General features: G+C 47.4%; 1 protein-coding gene across 1 annotated transcript in view; it reads right to left on the reverse strand.

Annotated features, from left to right (window-relative positions):
- The window catches only part of CSMD2 (CUB and Sushi multiple domains 2), a 290,461-nt gene that overhangs the window by 17,155 nt on the left and 259,750 nt on the right, over positions 1-13,556 (reverse strand). Inside the window, exons 54-57 of the mRNA XM_035562044.1 lie at positions 11,846-12,019; positions 10,844-11,032; positions 7,860-8,033; positions 5,257-5,439 (exon numbers count right to left, since the gene is read on the reverse strand). Of these exons, the coding sequence (XP_035417937.1) occupies positions 5,257-5,439; positions 7,860-8,033; positions 10,844-11,032; positions 11,846-12,019 (720 nt within the window). The remainder of the gene's footprint in view (positions 1-5,256; positions 5,440-7,859; positions 8,034-10,843; positions 11,033-11,845; positions 12,020-13,556) is intronic.

The raw sequence follows: 13,556 nt of genomic DNA on the forward strand, positions 1-13,556 counted from the left end.
TACATCAGCTGCAGCCTCTGTGGTGCAGATATAAAAGAAGCCGTAAATGTAAGGATGAAAAGCCTTAAACTTAAAATCATAAATTATATATATGTAGGATCCAATCACTCAAGTGAGCAGTAAGTGGGTAAATAATTCCCTGTGGCTTCCGTGGGAGATGAAAAATGAATGAGACCCCAAAAGAAAACTGTTTTTGCACTGTTTTTAACAGAGTATAAATCGTAAATACCCTGGAAGTCCCATAGTCATATCCACTCATGTCTCCTGAAGAATCTCAAACCCAATTATCTTTAAGTCAAAATTCAAGAGAATAAGCTGAAAATCAGCTGCAATAGGGATTTCTTGCAGTTGCTGCTTCTTTACCAGGGAAATATTCCAGGAAATGACACTAACTTGAAATGACTGATATGACAAGGAAGGTTTGACTTTCAGCTGCTGCGAGGAGCACAGGAGGTACCGGCAGCCACTCATCTCACCCGAGTCTCAGTTTCTGCCACGCTCCAGAAGATGCAGCAGATGAGCCCAGGAGCCCTGACCCTCCGTGCCAAGACCCGAGCAGCACACATCTCCCTGCAGAAGCCCTGTGAGCCCTGGCTCCCAGTCGACTCCCACCACACAGAGCATCCGTACCGAGAAAAACCTCTGCTGGGCTGCAGAGCACCATGGGGTGCACGCACAACACCAACCACGTGCACTGCTGAAAGGTCCCCATGCTGCTATGGAAACATTTCAGACATCTCTGGGACTTGTGGATTATTACAGAACTCCCCACCTCGGGGTTTCTGGGTTTGTTTCTTTATCAAAAGTAAATTTTGTTCCTGTAGTTATTTCTGTGAAGTTCTTTTTAGCAAACACCACTGAAAGGCTTGCTAAAAGCCATCAGTATCTCTGCCAAAGACAAGGAGAGTGCCCTGCACCACAAGGACGATGAGAACAGAGCACCACAATCAGCAAAAGCTGTCTGGTGAGTGCTCTAAAAACAAATGCTTTGAGCTGGTGGTGAGATTTGTCTGTGAAGTCAGCCGGGAGCCAGAAGGCAGCCAGAGAAACAACCCCCAGAGAGCCACCAGCCATGGAATGGAGTCAGTCCCAGCATGCTGGCAGAGGGATGAGCCTGGCTGGGCACCCTGGCAAAGCGTGTGGCACAGAGGTCCCAACTTCTGCCACTGCCAGGGATCAGAAACTCTTCCCTGTGGCAGGAAAAAGAATGGGGATCAGTTCCAGGATAACTCCATCCCCACCAAGTACATGCACACCTCTAACGCCTGCCTGCAGACACAACTTTCCAAATAGCTTTAGGCCAAGCAGCATGGCAGGCTCCAAGCTCCTCTGAAAGTGTGACAGGAGATGGCACAGCAGGAACCAAACACCTGGAAATGTGTTCCCAAACCCTCCTGAAAACCCAGCTACTTGCCCTAGTCTAGGAGCTGTACACTATTTTCAACATTTCATTGCTTCCTTTGGTCTGCAGAACATGAAGTCAGGGGCATGCTGCCTCACCCCCCTTTGCTGCTCACTAACTTACCTGTGCAGATATCTGTCCTGGTTTCAGGTAGGACAGAGTTAATTTTCCTCCTAGTAGCTGGCAGGGTGCTATGTTTTGGATTAGGATGAGAAGAGCGCTGATAACATGCTGATGTTTTAATTGTTGTAGAGCAGTGCTTACACCAAGCCAAGGACTTTTCAGCTTCTCGCTCTGTCCTGCTAGCGAGCAGGCTGGGGGTGCAGCAGGAGCTGGGAGGGGACAGAGCCAGGACAGCTGACCCAAACTGGCCAAAGGGGTATTCCATACCATCTGACGTCATGCTGAACAATATATAGGGGTGGCTAGCCGGGGTGGGGGGGGGCCGGCTGCTCGGGGATAGGCTGGGCATCGGTCAACGGGTGGTGAGCAATTGCATTGTGCATCACTTATTTCGTACACATTATTATTATTAATACTATTATTATTATTATTATTGTTGTTGTTGTTATTATTTTTCCTGTCTTAGTAAACTGTCTTTATCTCAACTCACAGGCTTCACTTTCCTGTTTCACTCCCCCATCCCGGAGAGGGAGGGGGGAGGGTGAGCAAACGGCTATGTGGTGTTTGGCTGCCAGCCGGGCTAAACCACAACAGTATCGAACACCAGCAGCTACTAACTGGTGTGATTTCGAAGCAAGCCGACTGGCTGGGGCGAGCACAAGAGCAGGTTGCATGGGCTGTTGCTGTCGCACTCTCCCCCGGATCCTCCTCCCAGAAGAAAAATTTTGGCTTCTGGGGATGCTTGCTCTGTGCTCATGCTGGGGCAGGGGGGACTTTTGTGTCTGCCTTGACTTCTGCTTACAGCTCGAGCTGCATGCTGCTGGGGGGCAGCTTCTCCCGTGCACTACAAAGTGGTTCTGCTATAAGAAACACTGCAAAGTCCAGAGGTGCTCCAGAGCTCAGCAATGACTAGTTTGTTTAATCCCAGTCCACACACCCTTTTTTCTGAAAAGCTTATTTGAATTGCTCCCTTGCCTTCCTTTGGGTCTTGCCTTGTCTTTTCAGTGCCTTCACCAGTGCCAAGAGAAGGGCACTCTCCTGCAAGGAACAGCGAGCCCTGCTCCTCTAACCTGCAGCGAGGAAAAGCTGAGGGCTGATAACTTCTCCCAGAGCACAAGTGCACATCTGACTGTGCTCAAGGTGGCATGTGAATACAGTGTCCTTTGTGCGTCCCCCACTGCCCTAATCTTTATAACCGTCGCTCCTTCTTTTGGGCTTTGCTGCCACTTGACCGGCCGGCTGAAACACTCCCCTAATGATGTCTGACACATCAGGCAAAACCTCCTGCTGGAATAAGACACAGCCGAGAGCCCTTGGAGTCTCACAGCCTTTGCTTCAGGGCTGGTAATTTCCATGCTGTTTAATTTAACCAGTAACCCACATTCCACCTAACTATGCAGAGAGAGAAAGAAAAAAGCAGCCTAAACCCAAATCCCAGCTCTGCCACCTCGCATGTCCTCGGTGGTCAGATGGGGATGAGACAAATCTCAGTTCCTTCCCCCTGCATTATCACATTAAATAAACACGTTTCTGTCTACTGAAACTGCCAGAGCAGCCAGGGCCCCATCTCATTTTGGATGCAGTTTTAATTCATCTGGTGAAACAATACATTATAAAAGCAAATTTCTGCTCAGCTTCTGAGTGGAGGAGGGAGCACACAGCAGAGTATGACTGGTGAACCCCCTCCTGCTCCGCTCCTCAGTGAGCACAAATGGGGCATCAGGAAGGAGAAAGAAGGAAAAACACATCTAAAATGTCATTTACATCTTAAAAACTTGCTGGAAATTAGTGTTAAAAGAGGTATGCCATTTTTAGAAAGGTAGGGAAGCTGCTCTTACTGGGGACAACAAAGCTGGAGCAATGTAAAACAGACTGAAAGCAGGAGTCCCAGGAGGAGCCTCTCCAATTAATTTAATTTCAAATAATTTGTACATTTTGGAGAAGTCAGTTGTGGTTTTTTCCTGCCTCCCTGTTCCTTTGGTTTTTATGGAAATATTCCAGCTGGTAAAAGGTAGCAGGACTGAAAGCTGGTGAGTTTGAAGGTCATCCTTTGTGAAGCCCAGCACTCACACACTTACACCCCCTCCATATGGCTGTACTGGTCCTGACGCAGGAAGCCACTGCCAGTCCAACAATCAGCTCCTTGACTTCAAAGACAAGCACAGGCTTTGTAATTGAACCTATTACGGCAGCTTGCTCTCTCTGAAATGGAAATAACAGCTCCTCTCCTCTTCCTTCTGCTTACACGGTAGGATTTGCATGGTGTCTGCGCGCTTGTGTGTTCATCTGCAGTGGGCCCACATCTCCTGCTGAACGGACCGAGACCTTCTGCGCTCATTTTGCAGCTTATCTGGAGAGCAATTTGCATTGAATTCCCTGGGCAGGTGAGCGCTGGTGACCTGTGAAGCCCCATCAGGCTTGATTTTGCTCAATTTGGTAGCTGAGAGCTGCGAACAAGTGGCTGAGTCACAGCTAATGCCCCGCAGAGGTGCCGAGTGGCTGCGCTGCCACGCTGGAGCTTTTCCACGTCAGCAGAGATGCCTGCTCCTTCCAAGCACCTGCCTGGGCACTCAGCCCTCATTTTCATTTGCTCAAAATTAATCTCTCCCCTCCATCTCCTATAGCTACCTGTTCCATAAACTTGAATATAACACTCAAAAGTGCAGTCATAAGAACACCTTGTAGCGCTTGCAACTTGCCGTGCATACAAATGACAGAGACATAGCTTACTACTCATCACTGTAAATTACTTTCCTATATTGGCCAGTCAGCACTTAACATTAAATGACTACATTATAGGCCTAATGTTATTATTATTCATAAAGTATGAAAAAATCTGCCAGGGATCCTTATTTTGGTGCCTCTAGAACCCGATGGGTTATTTATCCTGAGATTAATGAACAGAGCCTTTCTACTGAAAAAAAAAAAAAAACAAAAAAAAAACAGAATGAAAAAAAAAAACCCAAGACCTGAGTGTATTAATAACACGATTCAATGTCTTTTCAATCAAGAGCTCCATCAATTTGGAATAAATTTCCAATCCATTTACAAACTGTCTCTGAGCTTTTGGCTTTCAAATCAGCTGGAGAGAAGCACTTGCCCAGGTCTCCTTGCATTTGGTATCCTGCCTCATTTTGGCTTTTGTTCTTTCCCCAATTGATTTTTAAACACTTTTATGAAACAGTAGCAGTAAGCAGCACAGCTCAGAGAATCTGGCTGGGGGTTTATTACATTGGATTATGGGGTCTCACTTGATTCCTTCAAATAGGAAAATAAGGGGTTTGGGTTTTTTTAAATACAAAATATGCTTACTGGATTATAATTTGCATTTTGCATTTCTGCTTAATGTAAATGACTCTAGCATGTGCCAGTGCCAGCTTTAACAGCAGTTTGAGTCTATTCACATTACTCATTCTGACGCATTTCTTTGATAAAGCAACAATTAATCAGTGGTACCAGACCTGCAGATCTGCAGCCAAAATGGACCATCTAGTTGGACGTGGGATGCAAAACAAGAAATTCACCCTGTGATTCTTGCAGTGAGCGACGCTCTCAGGAGGATGACAAAGTGAGGACCAGTGCCCAAAGGCTCTACCTGCTCTATACCTCAGTCCTGATGTTGGCAAGAACCTGAATGGCCTTGTAACCAAAACCGAGGGGCTGGACTGGACAGGCAGCCGACCCTGAGGCAGTACTGGTGTGGCACAGGAGGTGTGGGGTTGCAGAAGTACCTTCACATTCGGGCTGTGTGCCGCTCCAGGAGCCGTTGGCTTGGCAGGTCCTCTCAGATGAACCCCGGAGCGTGTACCCGGGCTCGCAGCTGAAGCGGACCATGCTGTCTACATCAAACTCATCTCCCAGCCCAATGCCGTGAGACGGGATCCCCGGGTCACCACACACGCCCTGGCTGCCTCCTGTTAAGAAGAGAGCACAATGCCATCAGGGTAAGTGAGCCTTGGGGCTTGGCCCTTCTCCCCAATGCACAGCACACGTTCAGAGGACGAGCACAGAGACTTGGATCGTGTGACTGACTCAGTTTAACTCTCTGGCTGGCTTCCAGCAGAGAGGGAAGGTTCCACAAGAAATGTCCCCCAACTTTGGGAGCACATTGTTTTTAAGCTGGTTGCAAAATACGGCCCTAGCTCCTGAATCTCAAGATGGAGTCCTCACCAGCTGCAGCTGCTTTTCGTGGCAGCTGTTCCAGCAGACAGCATCTTGGTTGCCAGCATCAGTCATGTGGATGGTTTCCCTCCAAGCAGAAATTACAACATGCTCCAAGCCACCTCAGCAAGCCCTACTGTATTTGCAGAACAAGAAGCTGTTGGGTTTGGAGTACGGAGGCGATAGGGATCCAGCTGAGAACCAGCCGCTTGTACAAGTTGTGAACACTTTGTGCTGCTGGCTCTAAGTTAGGGGGACAGGAGGAAGGGAGCAGCTGCAGCAGATGCCTCGTGGGGGTTCGCTGAAGCAGGCTGGAGAAATGCCCACCTCTTAACTGCCTGATGCAGGCTCACACCATGTATGCCTGTTCTTGGCTTTCTCTGCTAATGATCTGTGTAAACACATCCACCCCCAAGCCAGGAAAGACTACTCCACTCCTGCAGCTAGCAATGAAGCTCCCAGTTCCCGAGCCTTCTGTGCTTTGCTGCAGGTACAACCTTTGCAGTGTTACGTGCAATGTAAAATATAATGAACATATTCATCACCTGGGAAAAACAGTTGCTTTTAAAAAGAAGGGGGAGAACGCTGCAGGCTCAACAGTTTCTTTCATACCAACTTACATCAAAATCTTTCGTTTCATTGCGCAGGAGTTGCCATCAGACAGTAGGGATCTTTGGTGCACAACAGAGACAATCTGAGCTCCCAGCCTCCACCCTGGGTTGGGAAAGGGGCCTTGAAAAACCTCCCCTGAGCAAAAGGCAGAGAAGACATGAGTCTCTGCCCCTCCTGCTCCAGCTTCCAGCAAGGACTTGCACTGGGGAGGCACTGAGGACCAAGGCTCTGGGGTAGAGTTTTATGTTTTTGTTACAGTGAAATAGAGGAACATGACTAAAGGTTTCATTCTTCACTGCTTTGGTAATTGCACCACCTGAGTTTGGGGTAAAAGAGGGCTCCTTCTCCAGGCTGTTGGGTGGAGATCCTGGTTCTGAGGTACTGGACGTTCACTGGGCCCTGGGTCAGAGAGGACCTGTCAGGCACAGTCAGCACTGGTCTAAAGCTGCCTCCATGAAGTTGTTCAGAAAAATCACACACAACAGACGTCAGCAGGAACTAGTCAGCGTAAGGCTGAACATCCCAAAAATCTACCCAAGAAGATGACAGGAGTGACAGTGAAAACTGCACAGGGAAAAGGGATGAATTAGAGCAGAAAACCCTTCCAAGCAGCTACAGATCAGGAACTCTGCTCTGCAGATATGGCTTCTGAGTATGAGGATGACTCTGCCTCATTGCTTTTTCCCTTCCAAAGCAGAGGTTAAATTTGGTCAAGTGCAGCTGCTAAATCTAAGTGGTACAATTAAAAATTAACACTTGTCCCAACTGCTTTGCTCCAGCTAAGTTCTTATTTTGTCAGTATCTGTGCTCTCCAAGGAATGAGTGACAGGATGGCACGGAGAGGGCTTTGTACAGCATCCTGCCAATTATTCAGCATCTTTCCTTCCAGTGGAGGCCATCAGCTGAGATCCCAATGCCCTGATTTCAGGAAGGCTTGGCAAGCATATCTCTTTGTATCCCACACGACTTTGACCTGTCTCACCAGGGACATTTTTACTTATTGCGATGTTTGCAATGCAAGACCCTTTCTCACTGGCAAGGGAGCAAGGAGGGAGTTCTGAGGCCAAACTGCTCCCAGCTGAGGTACTGAGACCTGGGACAGCTACAGTGCCATAACAGCAGGTGTCAGGCCCTGGAAAGGGCCCACACATGCTCTTTTACTGGAATGCACGTGCAGAAGGGTCAGATGCTGGAGTTAGGATGCAGGGACCTGATTTTTCCTAAGACACGTTCACCCTGTACAGACTCAGCATGGAGAAAACCGTAACCAGCAGGCTGCAGCACACCTCCTGCCACAAACATTTGCTGCAGTGATTTATTCCTCCTCTTGCAAGCTTCGTGGTTTACTCTCTGCCAGTGCTTATCATCCAAGTTGCAGGAGACTGGATAGCTGAGACAGTGATTTTCAGTATTCCACAATCCGAAATCTCTGTAGCACACACATTTCTCCAGCTCAACAAAGCCCGTCAGGCTGCCTCCTTGCAGGGCAAAGAGCAGTAGTGCTCTTTACCCTGTGAGGGACAGGACTGTGCCATCTCCTCCTGCCCCGAGTGCAGCTCACCTGAGCAGTGTGGCAGGGAGCCGCTCCAGCGCCCGTCAAGCTGGCACATGCGAGTGGAGTTGCCGATCAGAGTCCGCTTCCCGAGGCAGCTGTACCGGACCACGGAGCCGACGGTGTACTTGTCACCTGATATCTGAGCATGCGGCGGGGAGCCCGGGTGCCCGCAAGAGACCACTGCAAGAGACAGATGGGACAGCTTCAGCCACGGGGGAACTGCCTGTGGGACATGTTCAGAGGTGGACAGAGCAGGTACACAGCAAAGCCCTTCATGTTCGAGGTTGCTACCTGGGATCTTGGCAGCTCAGAGCCCACACATCTGCCCCAGAGTGGCCTGAGCCCACCAAATAGCTGTGCCCAGCCCCAGTGATGGGCTCACAGCAGGGTGCAGGTATGGCACAGCAGACCTTGTACTGCGTCCTTGTGGGGGACACGCTGCTCCTGCAAGAACTGCCACGGGTTTGTGCATAAATGCCTACTCCTAACACTGACGGGCATTTCGCAGGTTCCTTGGAGACCCATCCCTTCTTAAACATGAGTATCTCCATGCACACCCTCATCCCCATCCACACCTGGCAGAGCCACGTCCTGTTGACACAGAGCTGTAATCGATTACTCGATGCTATGTCACATCTGAGGAAATTATCCTGGCGGATACAGAGCACTGCTCGCTCAGCCATTACTAGTAAAAAAAATAACAAACACAAACACACAAAAAACCAACCCCCGCCACTAACAATAATTAATAGGTTTACTTTAGCTTGGCAATCAAAGTGGAGACAGTGAGGGTGTTGACAAATATACCAACAGATCTAGGGACTACTAGACAGGCTTGGATGAGGATCCTCAGTGTAAAGATCATGCATCGTTTGGTTTCGGAAGGAAAGCATCCGTAACGGATATGTTCTCTCCCTCCGCTAGAGTCTAAAAATACAAATACTGGCATTAGGTAGAAAACATGATGTATGCTTCAATAAAAAGGAGAGCACACTTATGTTTGGGCATGTGGGCGTTGAAATATATTGGTGCAGAGCTGTGACTAAAACCAAGGACGCTTTGCAAAGAAATGGGTTTGATAGCTAATACTTAAACTCACACTGTAACTAACAATTTAATAACAGATACTCCAGCAGACTCAGCTAAGCTTAAAACCTGTGGCAGTATTGAGGTTTTTAAAGGATTTATATACACAGCAGGAAGACTGTTCCTTCTGATGCATTAGGCTCTGCTCCCATGTACTTTCCTTACCAGGCTTGCTCTCCCACCCCTTGAAGGAGATCAGCTCTGTTTTACTTCCTTTTCAAAAACAGGTGAGACACAATTCTCAGCCCAAGCCTGTCAAGCTTCTTGGCTTATGTTTTAGAAAGTCCCTTGTAATTCTACATACCCAGCTATAAACACCTTTAAGGGGTATGGGTTTCGGCACTGAGCACATCCTAACGTTGACACAGAAAGAAAACAAAGACATGCAAGAATCTCTTACATTATTATTCTTATTTGTTTTAAACTATTGAGCCCACAAATCAGAGGATCATTTGTGAAACTGACTGGAATTTCCAAAGTTTTGAGAATGCCCACGAATCCTCCAAGTTAATGGATGTTCATCATTTTAAGAAAGGAGATCCCTTTTACTGAGCTGAATAGCTGTGGACTGGAGAAGCCCAAAATATCAGGCTCCCAGCTTTTAGAGGAAACTACTGCCTTGGAGTCCCTGCAGCTGTGTTAACATGTGGTTATCACTTGTCAATTCCCACAGCCCGTGCAGGGTGCTGTAAACGCAAGAAGGTGGCATGCTGCTAACAAAAGCAAAGAAAAACATACCGAAAACTACTTTTTATGACTAAGTGTCAAAGGATAATACAACAAACAAACAAAAAAAAAACAGTTGTGGCTTTGGAACAGCTCAGCTGATTTTTGTACTTAAGGAGATCCATTTTCTGACTGCTTTACTGATTTGTTATGCCAGGTGACAGGAGATCCCAATTGCTTTAGTCTCCAAGAAGGAAATACTAGCACAAAACCCAGGTCTCAGTCCTGGTGGCTTTTTTTTTTTTTTTTTTTTTTTTTAATGTCCAGGGAAGACTCCTGAGATGCTGTGTCAAGACTCGGACTTGTGGGTGTCACCTCTGCACTGCCCTTTGGGCCAAGCCCCTGGCTGCTAATGCCAAGGGCATGACAGAGCCTCCTGCACGGAGCCAGCATGCTGTGCTGAGGGCAACACCACTGACATCTTTCATAAAATGCCTGAAGAGCTCCTAAACTAGGTATTACTACTACAGCACATGACCAGCAAGAGCATTTTGTGTCTTTCTACATAAGGTCTTCTATACTATTGGAAATATCCCTTAAGCCAAATCATTGCTCTGAACTTCCCAATTCTTTCTGCAAACCGCAATGTCAGAAAGGGCAAGGATACTCTAAGGAAGGGAGAAAAAATATAGAATGAGTCAAGAAGCAAATCCTCTTTACCACCTGCTTTGCAGCAGAATAAAGGCTGCGTGTATTTCACCACCACACCATCATTTCCCTCCTCCGAAGCCATGGGGATGAGTGGGTGTATGGAAACTCAGCCATGCCTGGCTGCTGCTAAATATGCTCTGTCCTTGGTCAGGCTAATTGATGCTGCTTCCTGTGAAAGCCTGTGGTGCAGAAGCCAGGCTTCTCTTCTCTACCTGCACTATTTCTGCTGGAGCCCCACAGAACCAGTAAAACTCAGAGGAAGCTGCCTTCCCCTGCAGAGGGAAACGATCCTTGTCTAATATGATTTCTCTCCTCTGATCACTTATTTTCCTTCTGTGGGCAGGATCCAGAGCCCAGTGAAACATACGGAAAGGTTCCCATGGATTACAAAGGGCATTGGATCCAGACTTTTGACATAACCATTCAGCTTAAGCAACAAGAGAACTACACGGGAGGAAAACCTGTGGTGGATTTGTGGAGTAGAACTTAATGCCCTGACCAAGCAGGTATTATTCTGGAGAACTTACAAAGACACTGTGGGAGGGCACGGTCCCAAGTGCCATCCCCCTGACAAGTCAGTACATGGGTACCCAATAAGTAATATCCATGGCTGCACTGATATGAGACAGTTGTTCCAAAGCTGAATCTGTGAGGACCACTTGGCTGCACTTGACGGATGCTGTTTTCCAGGTGCCCGGGGTCAGTACAGTTTATAACTGCAAACAAACAACAAAAAAATGAAAAACAAAGGGTGTAACAAAGAACAAAGGATTCTTCAAAAATGAGCAGGAAAAGGGGAAGAAACTGCAAATCACATATTCCACAGTTTAGTTTTTTTTTTTTTTTTTTTTAAGATTCTTTGGGGGCAGAGATAGAAAAAGTCTTTATTAAAAGTAAGAAGAGAGGAGAGGCAATCCTGCAGGCTCCTGCCCTACCACACGAAGCTCAGCAGCAGAGCCTTCCTCTCTGGTCCCAAATCAGGGCTTGCATCAGCCAACTGGGAAGGGCTGATTTCTTGACCAACACAGCAACAGTATCGAGAGAGAGACTGGATTAATGGAATACAGATGAAGGGAGTGCAGGGAGGGGAGGGAATTTGGTAAGTGAACTTGAGTGCTAATACCAGTGGAAGTAGGGCAGCCTGTAAGGAAAAGGGCTCTGCAGCAAAGACCAAAGTGTTTGCCTTGAGTAAACCGGTCTAGGGTTACCAGGAGGACCTCTACTAAGGGTCTGGCTTGATATTTTCTTTTGTATTCCCCACTTATAGCAAATAATTCAACGTCTTGGAGGATGTAGAGGTTGGGCAGGGCCCATTAAGAGCCTTAAGTTAAGCCCAAGGGAAAATCAGGTTTGTTACATTTAAACCGGCCCTCGGAGTTCAAGCATCACTTGCACATTCCTAAGGAGCAAGGATGTTTTACGGATGCATTTATGCCAGTGTCAGGCTGGATTTCAGGAACCCAGAGTACGAGGGAGGTGCACAGAGGACGAAGCCTGAACAGCCTATGGGATGGCAGCAGATGACTTACCGCGGCAGGCGGGCAGGCTGCTGCTCCACTGCCCGTTGGCAAGGCACTGGGACTGCGATGCCCCTTCCAGGCGGTACCCAGTGTTGCACACAAACTTGGCCACATCGTTCAGATTGAACTGACTCCCTTGGGTCAAGCCATTGGCAGGGTTGCCAGGGTGGCCGCAGGTGATGGCTACAATCAGAAATTGGAGATGTTACTTCTCTGCCTGGAAGAAAGTGGATTATCCAGTGGGGGGGAAAAATAAAAAAACAAACAAGAAGGGCAACCATGGAAAAAACCCACATCAACTCTGAAACCCACACTGACTTCAAAGATCTGTGGCCTGCTCTGCTGAAATACTGAATCAAGTTGAGGACATGGTACCTTTGTTCATTTTACTGGCATAAGAAATTCTCTGAACCCCTCTCTAAGCAGCTGAGTGCCAGCATCTCACTGACTTATACTGTAAATCCCTAGAGCTCCTCTTCAAAAATCCTGGCTACTGCTATTAATCTATTGCCTTACATTACCCTGGGCATTGCACACGCAGCCATGAAACCTGATGTTTTCCTCCCCCTCCCTGGTGTAAGTCAGATGTATGCTCACTGCAGTATAAAGCTACACCTGGAGGGATAGTAAAAAGTGAGAAAAAACTGAGAAAAATCAGGTTTCTAGCATGTGGCCTAAAAAGCTCATATCTTCCTTCTCAAGTCTGAACAACTTCAGGAGGAAAACCTTTGTAACTAAATCCCTGTAATGAGGATTTTTGCGTAGTTCTTTTTCCTGTGGCTGATGTCAGCTCAGGCCAGCGAGGAGGTGCAGAGCTAAAGGACCCTGCTCAGAGTCACTCCAAGTTCTCAGGGCAGCTGCAGGTAGGGAAGGTGCAGGGACTGGAGCAGCAGGAGCTGAGCAGCATTGAGCACTGGCAATGCTGAAGTTTAAAGTGCTTTTGCCTGGGCCACCCTGCTGGCTCCTTGTCAGAAGTGGGTCTGGAAGGGGGGACACAACCCTTGCTGCGAGTGAAGCCTGGAGACCTTTGCTTTGAGCACAGCAAAAGAAATGTCAGGATGCTCCATAAAAAGCTTTTTGGCTGCTTAAGGAATGCAACATCTTCTGACAGATGAAGACAAACCAATATTGATTATTGTCATGCTGAAACAGGGTAATGGTCCATCAGTAAAAGTCCAGCAGTTTAGCTGTACGGCTGCCAAAACTGGAAGCCGGAGGGGAAGATGAAATTCCCACAAAAGATCCATAACACATTTGACTGCCAGGGCTGGACTATACCACAGGGACAGGAATTTATTCCTTATGCAAGCTGGTGACAGGTACAGGTTTAAAAAAATATGAAGCAAGACAGCATTTCGGTGCTACAGGAAGCAGATGTCAGGTTCTCCGAGGTACTTCTGAATACAATTATGCAGGTTTTGAAATAGATGATGGAATCTTTCCCAGAAAAAAAGACTCCCTCCAGTTGGCATGGATCAAAAAGACCAGTTCACATAGAGCAAGCAACTGTAGCAGGTTTAAAGAGAAAATATCAGGACAGTAGGAAATTACAATGCGGTAACACACAGTATCCTGAGCTTATTCAGAAGCAATAAAGCCACAATCCATCTAATTTCAGAGCTCAAGAGTGGTCTGCTTTAATAACATTAAATTTATGTTATCCATAAGGCCTAATGTAGTGTAATAACTTCAAGGCCAGCTTCTTCATGAGATACCTTTA

The sequence above is a fragment of the Cygnus atratus genome, chromosome 23, assembly GCF_013377495.2.
Source record: "Cygnus atratus isolate AKBS03 ecotype Queensland, Australia chromosome 23, CAtr_DNAZoo_HiC_assembly, whole genome shotgun sequence".
NCBI classification, from domain to species: Eukaryota; Metazoa; Chordata; class Aves; order Anseriformes; family Anatidae; genus Cygnus; species Cygnus atratus.